This window comes from Heptranchias perlo, chromosome 14, assembly GCF_035084215.1.
Source record: "Heptranchias perlo isolate sHepPer1 chromosome 14, sHepPer1.hap1, whole genome shotgun sequence".
Taxonomy (NCBI): Eukaryota; Metazoa; Chordata; class Chondrichthyes; order Hexanchiformes; family Hexanchidae; genus Heptranchias; species Heptranchias perlo.
Window position 1 is genome coordinate 3,978,308 of NC_090338.1, and position 18,014 is coordinate 3,996,321.

General features: G+C 52.2%; 1 protein-coding gene across 1 annotated transcript in view; it reads left to right on the top strand.

The window, feature by feature from the left end:
• Positions 1-18,014, top strand: part of mrnip (MRN complex interacting protein) — a 23,933-nt gene continuing 5,919 nt past the window's right edge. Inside the window, exons 1-4 of the mRNA XM_067995967.1 lie at positions 1-109; positions 9,547-9,606; positions 16,059-16,156; positions 17,355-17,424. Coding sequence (XP_067852068.1) covers positions 50-109; positions 9,547-9,606; positions 16,059-16,156; positions 17,355-17,424 — 288 coding nt within the window. The 5' untranslated portion in view covers positions 1-49. The remainder of the gene's footprint in view (positions 110-9,546; positions 9,607-16,058; positions 16,157-17,354; positions 17,425-18,014) is intronic.

Genomic DNA, 18,014 nt, shown 5'->3' on the forward strand with positions numbered 1-18,014 from the left:
GCCTGGAGTTCGGCGCCGGGCCTCTGAGTGAGAGCCCGAGGTCCCGGGAATGGCTCAGCAATTCCAGGCGCTGAGATGCTACCTCTGTAAAACCTTCCAGGTCCAGCAGGTAAATGGGATTGGATTGGATTGGGATGAGGCGGGGCGGGGCGGGGCGTGTGAGAGAGCCCCGGGGCCCCCGGAGTGGGGTGCAGTGAGAGAGTCCCGGGGGGGTGGGGGGGAGTGTGAGAGAGTCCCGGGGGGGGGGTGGGGGGGAGTGTGAGAGAGTCCCTGGGGGGGGGAGTGTGAGAGAGTCCCGGGGGGGGGTGGGGGGGAGTGTGAGAGAGTCCCGGGGGGGGGTGGGGGGGGAGTGTGAGAGAGTCCCGGGGGGGGGTGGGGGGGGAGTGTGAGAGAGTCCCGGGGGGGGGTGGGGGGGGAGTGTGAGAGAGTCCCGGGGGGGGGGGGGGGGGAGTGTGAGAGAGTCCCGGTGGGGGGGAGTGTGAGAGAGTCCCGGGGGGGGGGTGGGGGGGGAGTGTGAGAGAGTCCCGGGGGTGGGGGGGAGTGTGAGAGAGTCCCGGGGGGGGGGGGGTGGGGGGGGAGTGTGAGAGAGTCCCGGGGGGGGTGGGGGGGGAGTGTGAGAGAGTCCCGGGGGGGGGGGGGTGGGGGGGGAGTGTGAGAGAGTCCCGGGGGGGGGGGGGTGTGAGAGAGTCCCGGGGGGGGGGGGGTGTGAGAGAGAGTCCCGGGGGGGGGGGGGTGTGAGAGAGTCCCGGGGGGGGGGAGTGTGAGAGAGTCCCGGGGTGGGGAGTGTGAGAGAGTCCCGGGGTGGGGGGGGGAGTGTGAGAGAGTCCCGGGGGGGGTGGGGTGGGGGGGGGTGGGGTGGGGGGGGGGTGGGGTGGGGTGGGGGGGGGTGGGGTGGGGGGGAGTGTGAGAGAGTCCCGGGGGGGGGGGGTGGGGGGGAGTGTGAGAGAGTCCCGGGGGGGGTGGGGGGGAGTGTGAGAGAGTCCCGGGGGGGTGGGGGGGAGTGTGAGAGAGTCCCCGGGGGGGGGGGGGGGGGTGGGGGGGAGTGTGAGAGAGTCCCCGGGGGGGGGTGGGGGAGTGTGAGAGAGTCCCCGGGGGGGGTGGGGGAGTGTGAGGGAGTCCCCGGGGGGGGGGGGTGGGGGAGTGTGAGAGAGTCCCGGGGGGGGGGGGGGGGGGGGGAGTGTGAGAGAGTCCCGGGGGGGGGGGGGGGGTGTGAGAGAGTCCCGGGGGGGGGGGGGGGTGTGAGAGAGTCCCGGGGGGGGGGGGGGTGTGAGAGAGTCCCGGGGTGGGGAGTGTGAGAGAGTCCCGGGGTGGGGGTGGGGGGGAGTGTGAGAGAGTCCCGGGGTGGGGGGGAGTGTGAGAGAGTCCCGGGGGGGGGGGGGGTGGGGGGGAGTGTGAGAGAGTCCCGGGGGGGTGGGGGGGAGTGTGAGAGAGTCCCGGGGGGGGGGGGGGGGTGGGGGGGAGTGTGAGAGAGTCCCGGGGGGGGGGGGTGTGAGAGAGTCCCGGGGTGGGGAGTGTGAGAGAGTCCCGGGGTGGGGGTGGGGGGGAGTGTGAGAGAGTCCCGGGGTGGGGGGGAGTGTGAGAGAGTCCCGGGGGGGGGGGGGGGTGGGGGGGAGTGTGAGAGAGTCCCGGGGGGGTGGGGGGGAGTGTGAGAGAGTCCCGGGGGGGGGGGGGGGGGGGGGGGTGGGGGGGAGTGTGAGAGAGTCCCGGGGGGGGGTGGGGGGGGAGTGTGAGAGAGTCCCGGGGGGGGGGTGGGGGGGGGAGTGTGAGAGAGTCCCGGGGGGGGGGTGGGGGGGAGTGTGAGAGAGTCCCGGGGGTGGGGGGGAGTGTGAGAGAGTCCCGGGGGGGGGGTGGGGGGGGAGTGTGAGAGAGTCCCGGGGGGTGGGGGGGGTGGGGGGGGAGTGTGAGAGAGTCCCGGGGGGGGGTGGGGGAGTGTGAGAGAGTCCCCGGGGGGGGTGGGGGAGTGTGAGGGAGTCCCCGGGGGGGGGGGGGGTGGGGGAGTGTGAGAGAGTCCGGGGGGGGGGGGGGGGGGGGGGGGGAGTGTGAGAGAGTCCCGGGGGGGGGGGGTGTGAGAGAGTCCCGGGGGGGGGGGGGGGGTGTGAGAGAGTCCCGGGGGGGGGGGGGTTGTGTGAGAGAGTCCCGGGGTGGGGAGTGTGAGAGAGTCCCGGGGTGGGGGTGGGGGGGAGTGTGAGAGAGTCCCGGGGTGGGGGGGAGTGTGAGAGAGTCCCGGGGGGGGGGTGGGGGGGAGTGTGAGAGAGTCCCGGGGGGGTGGGGGGGAGTGTGAGAGAGTCCCGGGGGGGGGGGTAGGGGGGAGTGTGAGAGAGTCCCGGGGGGGTGGGGGGGGAGTGTGAGAGAGTCCCGGGGGGGGGGGGGGGGGGTGGGGGGGAGTGAGAGAGAGTCCCCGGGGGGGGGGGGGTGGGGGGGGAGTGTGAGAGAGTCCCGGGGGGGGTGGGGGAGCGTGAGGGAGTCCCCGGGGGGGGGGGGGTGGGGGAGTGTGAGAGAGTCCCCGGGGGGGGTGGGGGAGTGTGAGGGAGTCCCCGGGGGGGGGGGGTGGGGGAGTGTGAGAGAGTCCCGGGGGGGGGGGGGGGGGGAGTGTGAGAGAGTCCCGGGGGGGAGTGGGGTGGGGGGGAGTGTGAGAGAGTCCCGGGGGGGAGTGAGTCCCTGCGGTAAATCACCAGAACTTCAGAAAAGTGACCCTGTGCCTGTAACTCCCATTAAAAGGGGCCCGGTCCTTCCAGGAGAGCCCGGCCCCCAGGTTCCTGAGATAAGGCAAAAGTGCGTCTAATTGCAGTCCCATTTTCCCAACTATGTCTCAGTCTTTGTGAGGTGGACATTTGAAGCGGAGCAAAATACACGGTGGGTGGGGGAGAGTGCAGGGCTCTAGGGGGGGCAGCGAGGAGGGTCCGGGGCTCTAGGGGGGGGCAGCGAGGAGGGTCCGGGGCTCTAGGGGGGGGCAGCGAGGAGGGTCCGGGGCTCTAGGGGGACAGCGAGGAGGGTCTGGGGCTCTAGGGGGGCAGCGAGGAGGGTCCGGGGCTCTAGGGGGGGGGGGCAGCGAGGAGGGTCTGGGGCTCTAGGGGGACAGCGGGAGGGTCCGGGGCTCTAGGCGGGGCAGCGAGGAGGGTCCGGGGCTCTAGGGGGACAGCGAGGAGGGTCCGGGGCTCTAGGGGGGGCAGCGAGGAGGGTCCGGGGCTCTAGGGGGGGGCAGCGAGGAGGGTCCGGGGCTCTGGGGGGGGCAGCGAGGAGGGTCCGGGGCTCTGGGGGGGGGCAGCGAGGAGGGTCCGGGGCTCTGGGGGGGGGCAGCGAGGAGGGTCCGGGGCTCTAGGGGGGGGGCAGCGAGGAGGGTCCGGGGCTCTAGGGGGGGGGCAGCGAGGAGGGTCCGGGGCTCTAGGGGGGGCAGCGAGGAGGGTCCGGGGCTCTGGGGTGGGGGGCAGCGAGGAGGGTCCGGGGCTCTAGGGGGGCAGCGAGGCGGGTCCGGGGCTCTAGTGGGGGGGCAGCGAGGCGGGTCCGGGGCTCTGGGGGGGGGGCAGCGAGGAGGGTCCGGGGCTCTAGGGGGGCAGCGAGGAGGGGGGCTCTAGGGGGGGCAGCGAGGAGGGTCCGGGGCTCTAGGGGGGCAGCGAGGAGGGTCGGGGGCAGCGAGGAGGGTCCGGGGCTCTAGGGGGGCAGCGTGAGGGTCCGGAGCTCTAGGGGGGGGCAGCGAGGAGGCAATGGGGTGAGAACAGGGCTGTGGGGAGGTACCAAGGCTCTAGGGTGACGGTGGATAGAGATCCTTTCTCTGTCTCTGGACTTTTGTGACCCCTGACCTTCACTCCATGGTTCCTACTCTCTGTCACCTTGCAAAAAAAATTTCAAAACCCATTTCTTTAGCAAACCTTCGATCATCCTTCTAATCTCTCCCTTCCTGGCTCAACATTCAATTTCCTTACAATTACCTATGAAGTTCCTTGGGCCGTTCTTTATGTTAAAAGTTGTATATAAAAGCAAGTTACTCTAGTTTCTATCCCAGGTACAAGGCCACACATTTCAGTTCATAGGAGGCTCTGTCTACTTATGGAAAATGCCTTTTTGCTGTGAATACAAGAAGGAAATGTTGAGAGAAAATCCCCAACCATAACAGGCTGATTGTGGAGATGTTACTAACACTGCTTTATATGGCTTCAGAAAAGGTTTTTATTCATTCTTGGAATGTGGACGTCGCTGGCGAGGCCGGCATTTATTGCCCATCCCTTGTTGCCCTGAGAAGGTGGTGGTGGGCCTTCTTCTTGAACTGCTGCAGTCCGTGTGGTGTATGTGTTCCCACAGTGCTGTTAGGTCAGGAGTTCCAGTATTTTAACCCAGGTAGAGGAAGGAACATAGTATTCCTTAAAATAATGGTTCAGTTGGTGATGTTGGAGGCTTGGGCTGATAAGTGGCAAGTAACATTCAAGCCAGACAAGTGCAAGGCATTGACCATCTCCAACAAGAGAGAATCTAACCACCTCCCCTTGACATTCGACGGCATTACCATCGCCAAATCCCCCACCATCAATATCCTGGGGGCCACCATTGACCAGAAACTTAACTGGACCAGCCATATAAATACTGTGGCTACAAGAGCAGGTCAGAGGCTGGGTATTCTGCGGCGAGTGACTCACCTCCTGACTCCCCAAAGCCTTTCCACCATCTACAAGGCACAAGTCAGGAATATGATGGAATACTCTCCACTTGCCTGGATGAGTGCAGCTCCAACAACACTCAAGAAGCTCGACACTATCCAGGACAAAGCAGCCCGCTTGATTGGCACTCCCTTCACCACCGGCGCACTCTGGCTGCAGTGTGTACCATCCACAGGATGCACTGCAGCTCCTCGCCAACGCTTCTTCGACAGCACCTCCCAAACCTGCGACCTCTACCACCTAGAAGGACATGAGCAGCAGGCACGTGGGAACAACACCACCTGCACGTTCCCCTCCAAGCCACACACCATCCCGACTTGGAAATATATCGTCGCTGGGTCAAAATCCTGGAACTCCCTTCCTCACCGCCACCTTCTCAAGGGCAATTAGGGATGGGCAATAAATGCCGGCCTCGCCAGTGACGCCCACATCCCATGAACGAATCAAAAAAAATTCTGATGGGCCAAATTGCCTTTGCTCGCTCAGCGATCTCTTGGCGTGTATGGAAGCACAGAACCAACCCCTGGTAGGTCCCAGACCTGCCCCACCCTGTGTGCATCACAGCATCAGCTCTTTGCCTCATCAGCCTCTGCTGTAGCAGGGGGAGGGATCACAGCTTCCTTTGGGTGGGGTAACCTGTAGAGATTGATCATCACTTGTGGGGGCTCAAACCAAAGCAGAGAAGTTATTGTATAGAACCTTGGTTAGACCACATTTGGTGTATTGTGAACCGGTCTGGACTCCATATTATAAAAAGGATATAGAAGCATTTGGAGAAGATGCAAAAAAGATTCACATAACGATGATACCAGAACTGAGAGGCTATACTTATCAAGAAAGGCTGAACAGGCTGGGGCTCTTTTGTCTAGAAAAGAGAAGACTGAGGGGTGACCTGATATAGATCTGATAGAGGTCTTTAAGATTATGAAAGGGTTTGATAGGGTAGACATAGAGAAAATGATTCCACTTGTGGGGGAGTCCAAAACTAGAGGTCATAAATATAAGATAGTCACTAATAAATCCAATAGGGAATTCAGGCGAAACTTCTTTACCCAGAGAGTGGTGAGAATGTGGAACTCGCTACCACAAGGAGTAGTTGAGGCGAATAGTGTAGATACATTTAAAGGGAAGCTCGATAAACACATGAGGGAGAAAGGAATAGAAGGATACGGTGATAGGGTTAGATGAAGTAGGGAGGGAAGAGGCTCATGTAGAGTATAAACACTGGTATAGACCAGTTGGGCCGAATGGCCTGTTTCTGTGCAGTAGACTCGATGTAAACAATAAGGCAAAAGGGCGTTCGGGACAACCTGGTCAAAAATCCTTAAATTTCAAAACTGTATTGCAAATCCTCGACCTTGGGAATCGGTTGGGAGGTTGGAGACAGAGAGTAGGGATAATGGGTTCGTTCTCTGATTGGCGGGATGTGACAAGTGGTTTTCACCAGGGATCTGTACTGGGACCTCAGCTTTTCACCATATTAATTAATGACTTGGACGAAGGAATAGAGTTCCATATTCAGGTTTGAAGAGTTAGGAGGCACAGTAAGTTGTGTAGATGAGAGCAGGAAGTTACAAAGGGACGTAGACAGATTAAGTGAGTGGGCAAAACTATGGCAGATGGAGTTCAATGTGAGGTTATCCACCTTCGATCCAAAACAAGACAAATTGGAATATTTTCTTAATGATGAGAGACTAGGAGTTGTGGAGGAGCAGAGACATTTAGGAGTCCGTGTACACAAATCAGTAAAAGCTAGTGGAATGTTGGCCTTTATCTCAAGGGGGTTGGAATTCAAAAGTAAGGAAGCGAGGCTACAATTGCACAAAGCCCTGGTCAGACCCCATCTGGAGATACTGCGTTCAGTTCTGGGCACTGCACCTCAGGAAGGATACATTGGCCTTGAGTGGGTGTGGTGCAGATTCACCAGAATGATACCAGGGCTAAAAGGGTTAAATTATGAGGACAGGTTGCGTAGACTAGGCTTGTATTCTCTTGAGTTTAGAAGGTTGAGGGGTTTAAAATGAAAAAAGAATTTGCTAGGTTAGATACAGAGAAACTATTTCCTCTGATGGGGGGGGGGGAGCCCAGAACAAGGGTGTGGGGGGAACAATCTTAAAATTAAAGCTAGGCCGTTCAGGGGTGATGTCAGGAAGCACTTCTTCACACAAAGGTAGGAGAAGTCTGGAATTCACTTTCCCCCAAAATGCTGTGGATTCTGGAGGACAATTCAAATTTTCAAGACTGAGATTGACAAATTTTTATTAGCTAAGGGTGTCAAGAGATACAGATCAAAGGCAGATAAATTGATTTGATTTACAGATCAGCCACGATCTAATTGAATGTTTTTTTTTGGCCTATTCCTTTGAGCAACAGGCATAAATATCAGGAAAATATTGACATTGTTCCCAAAATATTTCATAGAATCACACAGCACCGAAGGAGGCCTTTCGGCCCATCGAACCCAGAGTTAAATCAGGAGTAAATGTTTTAAATTGGGGGAAGGCAAATTTTACAGAACGAAGAGGTGATTTGGCAGAAGTGGACTGGACACAACTACTTGAGGAGAAATCAGTGGCAAGCCAGTGGGAGGCACTAAAAAGTGAAATTCTACGGGTACAATGCAGAAATGTCCCCTCAAAGAAAAAGGGTAGCACTGCCAAATTTAGAGCCCCCTGGTTGTCTAGAAGTATACGGGGCAAGATAAAGCAGAAAAAGAAAGCTTATGACTGTCACAGAAAACTAAATACTGCAGAAAGCCAAGAGGAGTATAGAAAGTACAGGGATGATGTAAAAAAGGAAATAAGGAAAGCAAAGAGAGCGCATGAAAAAAAGATATTAGCTAGTAAGATTAAAGAAAACCCAAAGATGTTTTTATCAGTACATTAAGAACAAGAGGATAGCTAAGGAAAAGGTGGGACCTATCGGGGATGATAAGGGTAACTTGTGTGTAGAAGCAGAGGATGTGGGTAGGGTTTTAAATGAATATTTTGTCTCCGTATTCACAAAGGAAAGGGATGATCTGGACATAGTAGTTAAAGAGGAGAGGTGTGAAATATTGAATAAGGTAAACATAACGAGAGAGGAAGTACTAGAGGGACTGGAATCCTTGAAAGTTGATAAGTCACCAGGGCGGGATGGATTGTTTCCTAGGCTATTGAAGGAAGCCAGGGAGGAAATAGCTGATGCTCTGAGGATCATTTTCCAATCCTCACTAGATACAGGGGAGGTACCGGAGGACTAAAAGACTGCAAACGTAGTACCATTGTTTAAAAAGGTTACGAGGGAAAGGCGGAACAATTATAGGCCGGTCAGTCTTACCTCGATGGTGAGCAAACTATTAGAATCAATACTGAGAGACAGGATAAACTGTCACTTGGAAAGGCATGGTTTAATCAGGGATAGTCAGCATGGATTTGTTCAGGGAAGGTCATACCTTACAAATCTGATTAAATTCTTTGAGGAAGTGACCAGGAGGATTGATGCGGATTGATGTGGATGTTGTCTACATGGATTTTAGTAAGGCATTTGACAAGGTCCCACATGGCAAACTGGTCAGAAAGGTAAAAGCCCATGGGATACAGGGGAATGTGGTGAATTGGATCCAAAATTGGCTCAGTAACAGGCAACAAAGGGTAAAAGTCGATGGATGTCTTTGCAAATGGAAATCCGTTTCCAGTGGTGTGCCACAGGGCTCAGTGTTGGGTCCCTTGCTGTTTGTAGTATATATTAATGATTTGGACTTGAATGTAGGCGGCATGATTCGCAAATTTGCAGACGACACAAAAATTGGCCGTCTAGTTGATAGTGAAGAGGATAGCTGTAGACTCCAAGAAGATATCAATGGATTGGTGGAGTGGGCGGAAAAGTGGCAAATGGAGATCAACCCGGTGAAGTGTGAGGTAATGCACTTAGGGAGGGCAAACAGTAAAAGGGAATACACAGTAAACGGGAATATATTGAGAGGGGTAGAGGAAGTGAGAGACCTTGGAGTGCATGTGCACAGGTCCCTGAAGGTGGCAGTACAGGTAGATAAGGTTGTGAAGAAGGCATACGGAATGCTCTCCGTTATTAGCCGAGGTATAGAATACAAAAGCAGGGATGTAATGATGGAACTGTATAAAACGCTGGTGAGGCCACAGCTGGAGTATTGTGCGCAGTTCTGGTCACCACATTACAGGAAGGACTTAATTGTTCTGGAGAGAGTGCAGAGAAGATTTACAAGAATGTTGCCAGGGCTTGAAAATTGCAGCTTCGAGGAGAGATTGGATAGGCTGGGGTTGTTTTCCTTGGAGCAGAGGAGGCTGAGGGGAGACTTGATTGAGGTGTACAAAATTGAGGGGCCCAGATAGAGTAGACAGGAAGTACCTGTTTCCCCTAGCAGAGAGTTCAAGAACTAGAGGACATAGATTTAAGCTGATTGGCGGAAGGATTAGAGGGGACATGAGGAAAATCTTTTTTACCCAGAGGGTGGTGGGAGTATGGAATTCGCTGCCCGAATTGGTGGTAGAGGCAGGGGCCCTCAACTCTCTTTAAAAAGTACCTGGACCTGCACCTAAAGTGCTGTAAGCTGCAGGGCTACGGACCGGGTGCTGGAAGGTGGGATTGGAATGGGCACCCGCTGGTCTTCGAGCCGGCACGGACACGATGGGCCGAATGGGTCCCTTCTGTGCTGTATCTTTTCTATGGAACCCGTGCCGGCTCTTTGAAAGAGCTAGCCAATTAGTCCCACTCCCCTGCTCTTTCCCCATATTCCTGCAAATTTTAATTTTTTCAAGTATTTAACCAATTCCCTTTTGAGAGTTACTTTTGAATCTGCTTCCACCGCCCTTTCAGGCATGCCTTGCTTTTGTTTAATGTGCGTTTTACTGACACTTTTAATTGGTATTACCCATTTTAGGTTAAAAAGAGCAAGAAGTGGAACTGCAAATTATGTGGAGAGAAACAGTCAGTGCTGAAGGTGAGATCCACTAAATCACAGCGTGAAGTAAGAACTTTCTTTGTACCAGAGTATTGTTGACATGGGGAGGGGACAGGTCTGCTAACAAAATGGCAGGAATGCCTGGTTTTGAATGATAGAATATTACGGCACAGAAGGGGGCCATTCAGCCCATCGTGCCTGTGCTGGCTCTTTGAAAGAGCTATCTGATTAGTCCCACTCCCCTGCTCTTTCCTCATAGCCCTGCAAATTTCTCCTTTTCAAGTATTTATCCAATTCCCTTTTGAAAGAAACTATTGAAACTGCTTCCACCACCCTTTCAGGCAGCGCATTCCAGATCAGCGTAACTCGCTGAGGAAAAAAAGATTCACCTCATCTCCCCTAGAATCATAGAAATATAGAAAATTTACGGCATAGAAGGAGACCATTTGGCCCATCGTGTCCACGCCAGCCGAAAATGAGCCACCCAGCCTAATCCCACTTTCGAGCACTTGGTCCGTGGCCCTGTAGGTTACGGCACATCCAGGTACTTTTTAAATGAGTTGAGGGTTTCTGCCTCTACCACCCTTTCAGGCAGTGAGTTCCAGACCCCCACCCTCTGGGTGAAAAAATCTTTGCTCCCCTCTAGTCCTTCTACCAATTACTTTAAATCTCTGCCCCCTGGTATTGACCCCTCCGCTAAGGGAAATAGATCCTTCCAATCCACTCTATCTAGACCCCTCATCATTTTGTACACCTCAATTAAACCACCCCTCAGCCTCCCCTCTCCAAAGAAAACAACCACAGCCTAGGGAAAGTAGAGAGTGAGAAGGACATATAAAACCTACAAGGGGATATAGACAGGCTGGGTGAGTGGGCGTAGATTTGGCAGATGCAATACAATATTGGAAAATGTGAGGTTATGCACTTTGGCAGGAAAAATCAGAGAGCAAGTTATTATCTTGATGGCAAGAGACTGGAAAGTACTGCAGTACAAAGGGATCTGGGGGTCCTAGTGCAAGAAAATCAAAAAGTTAGCATGCAGGTGCAGCGGGTGATCAAGAAGGCCAACGGAATGTTGGCGTTTATTGCTAGGGGGATAAAATATAAAAACAGGGAGGTATTGCTGCAGTTATATAAGGTATTGGTGAGACCGCACCTGGAATACTGCATACAGTTTTGGTGCCCATACTTAAGAAAAGACATACTTGCTCTCGAGGCAGTACAAAGAAGGTTCACTCGGTTAATCCTGGGGATGAGGGGGCGGACATATGAGGAGAGGTTGAGTAGATTGGGACTCTACTCATTGGAGTTCAGAAGAATGAACGGCGATCTTATTGAAACATATAAGATTGTGAAGGGGCTTGATCGGGTGGATGCGGTGAGGATGTTCCCAAGGATGGGTGAAACTAGAACTAGGGGGCATAATCTTAGAATAAGGGGTTGCTCCTTCAAAACTGAGATGAGGAGAAACTTCTTCACTCAGAGGGTGGTAGGTCTGTGGAATTTGCTGCCCCAGGAAGCTGTGGAAGCTACATCATTAGATAAATTTAAAACAGAAATCGACATATAAAAACAGATATAAAAAATATAAAAACAGATAGCAAGAGTTTCTATAGTTATATAAAAAGAAAAAGGGTGGCTAAGGCAAACGTAGGTCCCTTAGAGGATGAGACAGGGAAATTAATGGTGGGAAACATGGAGATGGCAAAAATGCTGAACAAATATTTTGTTTCAGTATTTACGGTAGAGGACACCAAGAATATCCCAACACTGGACAAACAGGGGGCTCTACGGGGGGAGGAGCTAAATACGATTAAAATCACTCAGGAGATGGTACTCAGTAAAATAATGGGACTCAAAGCGGATAAATCCCCTGGACCTGATGGCTTCCATCCTAGGGTCTTGAGGGAAGTGGCAGTAGGGATTGTGGATGCTTTGGTGATAGTTTTCCAAAATTCCCTGGACTCAGGAGAGGTCCCGGCAGATTGGAAAACTGCTAATGTAACACCGTTATTTAAAAAGGGTAGTAGGCAGAAGGCTGGAAATTATAGGCCAGTTAGCCTAACATCTGTGGTGGGTAAAATTTTGGAGTCTATTATTAAGGAGACAGTAACGGAACATTTAGATAAGCATAATTTAATAGGACAAAGTCAGCATGGCTTTATGAAGGGGAAGTCATGTCTGACAAATTTGCTTGAGTTCTTTGAGGATATAACGTACAGGGTGGATAAAGGGGAACCAGTGGACGTAGTATATTTAGACTTCCAGAAGGCATTCGACAAGGTGCCACATAAAAGATTATTACTTAAGATAAAAAATCACGGGATTGGGGGTAATATTCTGGCATGGGTGGAGGATTGGTTATCGAACAGGAGGCAGAGAGTTGGGATAAATGGTTCATTCTCGGACTGGCAACCAGTAAACAGTGGTGTTCCACAGGGGTCGGTGCTGGGTCCCCAACTCTTTACAATCTATATTAACGATTTGGAGGAGGGGACCGAGTGCAACATATCAAAATTTGCAGATGATACAAAGATGGGAGGGAAAGTAGAGAGTGAGGCGGACATAAAAAACCTGCAAGGGGATATAGACAGGCTGGGTGAGTGGGCGGAGATTTGGCAGATGCAATATAATATTGGAAAATGTGAGGTTATGCACTTTGGCAGGAAAAATCAGAGAGCAAGTTATTTTCTTAATGGCGAGAGACTGGAAAGTACTGCAGTACAAAGGGATCTGGGGGTCCTAGTGCAAGAAAATCAAAAAGTTGGTATGCAGGTGCAGCAGGTGATCAAGAAGGCCAACGGAATGTTGGCTTTTATTGCTGGGGGATAGAATATAAAAACAGGGAGGTATTGCTGCAGTTATATAAGGTATTGGTGAGACCGCACCTGGAATACTGCATACAGTTTTGGTGTCCACACTTAAGAAAAGACATACTTGCTCTCGAGGCAGTACAAAGAAGGTTCACTCGGTTAATCCCGGGGATGAGGGGGTGGACATATGAGGAGAGGTTGAGTAGATTGGGACTCTACTCATTGGAGTTCAGAAGAATGAGAGGCGATCTTATTGAAACATATAAGATTGTGAAGGGGCTTGATCGGGTGGATGCAGTAAGGATGTTCCCAAAGATGGGTGAAACTAGAACTAGGGGGCATAATCTTAGAATAAGGGGCTGCTCTTTCAAAACTGAGATGAGGAGAAACTTCTTCACTCAGAGGGTAGTAGGTCTGTGGAATTTTCTGCCCCAGGAAGCTGTGGAAGCTACATCACTAGATAAATTTAAAACAGAAATAGACAGTTTCCTAGAAGTAAAGGGAATTAGGGGTTACGGGGAGCGGGCAGGAAATTGGACATGAAGCTGAGTTCGGATCGGTCAATGCCCTGTGGGTGGCGGAGAGGGCCCAGGGGCTGTGTGGCCGGGTCCTGCTCCTACTTCGTGTGTTCTTTAGTTTTGTGGTTGGGATCAGATCAGCCATGATCTTATTGAATGGCGGAGCAGGCTCGAGGGGCCGATTGGCCTACTCCTGCTCCTATTTCTTATGTTCTTATGACAGTTTCCTAGAAGTAAAGGGAATTAGGGGTTACGGGGAGCGGGCAGGAAATTGGACATGAATTTAGATTTGAGGTTAGGATCAGATAAGCCATGATTGGCCTACTCCTGCTCCTATTTCTTATGTTCTTATGTTCTTATCCGATCTTTCCTCATAGCTAAAATTCTCCAGTCTTAGCAATATCCTTGTAAATCTCCTCTGTACCCCCTCTAGTGGAATTACATCCTTCCTGTAATGTGGAACTGTACACAGTATTCAAGCTGTGGTCTAACTAGTGTTTGATACAGTTCCAGCATAACCTCCCTGCTCTTATATTCTGTGCCTCGGCTAATAAAGGAAAGTATTCCATATGCCGCCTTAACCACCTTATCTACCTGTCCTGCTACCTACAGGGATCTGTAGTCATGCACTCCAAGGTCCCTCACTTCCTCTACACCTCACAGTATCCTCCCATTTCGTGTGTACTCCCTTGCCCTGTTTGCCCTCCCCAAAGGCATTACCTCACACTTCTCCGGACTGATTTCCATTTGCCACTTTTCTGCCTACTTAACCAGTCCGTTGATATCTTCCTGCAGTCTACAACTTTCCTCCTCACTCAACCACAAAGCCAATTTATTGTATCATCTGCAAACTTCTTAATCATACCCCCTACATTTAAATCCAAATCGTTAATATATACCGCAAAAAGCAAGGGACCTAGTACTGAGCCCTGCGGAACCCCACTGGAAACAGCCTTCCAATCACAAAAACACCCGTCGACCATTACCCTTTACTTCCTACCACTGAGCCAATTTTGAATCCAACTTGCCACTTCCCCTTGGATCCCACGGGCTTGTACATTTTTGACCAGTCTGCCATGTGGGACCTTGTCAAAAGCCTTGCTAAAATCCATGTACACTACATCAAACGCATTGCCCTCATTGACCCTCCTTGTTACCTTCTCAAAAAATTCAGTCAAGTTAGTCAGACACGACCTTCCCTTAACAAATCCATGATGACTGTGCTTGGTTACTCCGTGCCTTTCTAAGTGACGGTTTATCCTGTCCCTCAGAATTGATTCCAATAATTTCCCCACCACTGAGATTAGACTGACTGGCCTATAATTACTCGGTCTATCCCTCTGTTCTTTTTTATACGACGGTACAACATTAGCAGTCCTCCAGTCCTCCGGCACCATGCCTATAGCCAGGTAGGATTGGAAAATGATGGTCAGAGCCTCCGCTATTTCCTCCCTTGCTTCTCTTAACAGCCTGGGATACATTTCATCCGGGCCTGCTGATTTATCTACTTTCAAAGATGCTAATCCCTTAATATTTCCCCTCTCACTATGTTTATCCCATCCAATATTTCACACTCCTCCTCCTTAACTACAATGTCTGCCTCGTCCCTCTCTTTTGTGAAGACAGACGCAAAGTATTCAAACAACCCTCTGATTCTTTTGCCAATTATCTTAAATCTGTGTCCTCTGGTTACCGACCCTCCTGCCGGTGGAAACAGATCCTCCCTATAAACTCTATCAAAACCTTTCATAATTTTGAACACCTCGATGAAATCTCCCCTTAACCTTCTCTGCTTGGAGAACAATCCCAGCTTCTCTAGTCTCCACGTAACTGAAATCACTCAACATGTTTCATTGAATGTGATTTCACTAGTGGGACTAAGGGAGATGTACAAAAAGATGTGCAGTTCACAGTAGGAATAATATTCCTTGAATACTTCTCAAAGAACTCACGAGCCTGTCAACTAGTATAAGTGATGAAAAAATTCCATAATCCCGTTGAGTGCACAATATTTGTCTTGAGACTCTGAACTATGTTCTAGACTTTTTATCCTTATTCGGTATGCCCTTATACCGAGTTGACACTAGTGCAGTCCCGAGGGGGTGCTGCACTGCCGGAGGGGCGGTCCCGAGGGGGTGCTGCACTGCCGGAGGGGCGGTCCCGAGGGGGTGCTGCACTGCCGGAGGGGCGGTCCCGAGGGGGTGCTGCACTGCCGGAGGGGCGGTCCCGAGGGGGTTGCTGCACTGCCGGAGGGGCGGTCCCGAGGGGGTTGCTGCACTGCCGGAGGGGCGGTCCCGAGGGGGTGCTGCACTGCCGGAGGGGCGGTCCCGAGGGGGTGCTGCACTGCCGGAGGGGCGGTCCCGAGGGGGTTGCTGCACTGCCGGAGGGGCGGTCCCGAGGGGTTGCTGCACTGTCGGAGGGGCGGTCCCGAGGGGGTGCTGCACTGCCGGAGGGGCGGTCCCGAGGGGGTGCTGCACTGCCGGAGGGGCGGTCCCGAGGGGGTTGCTGCACTGCCGGAGGGGCGGTCCCGAGGGGGTTGCTGCACTGCCGGAGGGGCGGTCCCGAGGGGGTTGCTGCACTGCCGGAGGGGCGGTCCCGAGGGGGTGCTGCACTGCCGGAGGGGCGGTCCCGAGGGGGTGCTGCACTGCCGGAGGGGCGGTCCCGAGGGGGTGCTGCACTGCCGGAGGGGCGGTCCCGAGGGGGTGCTGCACTGCCGGAGGAGCGGTCCCGAGGGGGTGCTGCACTGCCGGAGGGGCGGTCCCGAGGGGGTGCTGCACTGCCGGAGGAGCCATCTTTCGGATGAGATGTGAAACCGAGGCCCCCATCTACCCTCTCAGGTGGATGTAACAGCTCCCATGGCCACTATTTTGAAGAAGAGCACGGGTGTTCTCCCTGTGTCCTGGCCAATATTTATCCCTCTACCAACTTCACCAAAAAGCAGATTGTCTGATCATCTATGTCATTGCTGTTTGTGGGATCTTGCTGTGCGCAAATGGGCTGCCGCGTTTCCTACATTACAACAGTGACTACGCTTCAAAAGTACTTCATTGGCTGTTAAGCACTTTGGGACGTCCCGAGGCAATGAAAGGTGCTATATAAATGCAGTTTCTCTCTCTCGTCGTTTCGTACGATTAATGATTTTACATTACATTCTCTCTAGGTACATGGCCAGGGCTCGGGGGCTGACTGTAGACAACATGTACAGAAGCTGAACATGCTGCAGGGGGAGAGGATGCAGGCGATGGAAATAGCCGCTTGGTAACCCCTCGATCTGTACAGTCTGTCCTACGGGCTAATTACTTAATTGCTAGTTAACAGGAGTGGAGCAGGCCGATTGATGTGCAGTTTTAATGATTCAGGGTTTTTTTTTGCCTTTGTTAACATTGGCAGCATTAATCTTTTCCTTATCGACCTTTTAAAGACATGCTGAGGTATGACTCCACAGGCATGGGCATCCCCTCCCACTTCATCATTTGCTACGAGTGAATTGATTTGACCATGGAGAGCAGAGCCTGCTTCTGACTCACCAAATATCCACACACCTGCACTGCATTCTAGCAAAGGTCAGTGAATAGCATTTGGGACCAGGCACTCTCTCCAAGTCCTTGACATCCTTCCTAAAGTGTGGTGCCCAGAATTGAACTCAATACTCCGGCCGGGATCTCCCTAGTGATTTGTACTCCAAGCCTCCCTTTATAAAGCCAAAGGTCCCATGTGCTTTTTTTTAACAGCCTTCTCAACTTGTCCTGCCACCGTCAAAGATTTGTGTACATTCACCCCTAGGTTTCTCTGTTCCTGTATAAACTAAATTGTGCCATTTTAGTTTATTTTGCCTGATTTGAAGATATTCTCACCAAGTTTTTCATTACAAAAAACAATGGACCTTGTTTCCTGGCTAACTCCCGGGCCCTCCATATTTTCTCTCTTTTACTTAACAACTGGCGGGCAAACCAGATGCTGCCGGGGTGCGAGTTTTTTCCTCTGGGGGATTAGTAGGTTAAACGATCAGTTGCAGGACTCCGAGAGATTGTAAAAGAATTTTAATTAATGGGGTGAATCCGCAAACTCCACTAACGCAGGGAAATCGCGGGCAAGGAACCAGCGATTTTCCATTCGGTGATCCGTTTGTACAACTGCTTGTTAGCAGTGCGGCGTGTTAGGACATTTCAGAGGGCAGTGTGTGAACTAGAATCACACGTAGGCCCAGACCGGGTAAGGCCGACAGGTTCCCTTCCTTGAAGGACATGAGTGAACCAGTTGGGTTTTTACAACAATCCGGCAATTTTCAGTCAATTTTTCTGGTGCCACTTCACAAATCACCAGATCTTTTTGAGTTTACTTTCACAACTTGCCCTGGTGGGATTTATACAGGCGATGTCCGGGTTACTCTTCTTTACTTCCACATCATCTGTACCTTTCCTTGCATTATTGGGATTTTCTTTTCTTTTTTGGATAGTTCCATTGAGGAGCCAACATTTTCCAACGATGGCGGCCATTCCCGAAGGCTTGGTACGGAGAGTGAGCAGGTGAGAGAGATCAAAATGGTGGGTAGATTTCTCATTATCACATCAGCTCTCCATCCAATTGAGCGTACGGTGGTATTGGAGTTTCACCAAACCCACACTTGTATTTAATATTGGGAGCCCAACACTTTGAATCTCAGTTGGAGGTGTCTTCCCTTGATGTCTCAGCTGGTAAAATTGGTCTTCATTGTAGCACTGAGCTATACACATCAGAGGGTCCCAGGTCCAATCTCTAGTATCTGCAATGACATTTACCTGCATGAATGTTACAATTAGCCTCCGTGCCCCTGCGTTTTACTGAAAGGATAAATCAGCCACACTAGAAGGAAATGTAGACCATTCTCTTGGAGGTCATGTATTGTGTGATTATCATTGCGTTATGGTAAAGTCCTGAAACTTAGTTCAGTTTTATTGAAGGGATCAGGTTTGTCCGCTGGGCTCAGTTGGTAGAATTCCCGCTTCTGAGCCAGAGCTTGAGCTCATAATCCAACTCTCTAGTGCAGTACTGAGGGAGCGTTGCATTGCCGGAGGTGCCATGTTTCAAATGAGATGCTAAACCATAGTCCTGTCTGTTCTGGTGGACGTAAAAGATC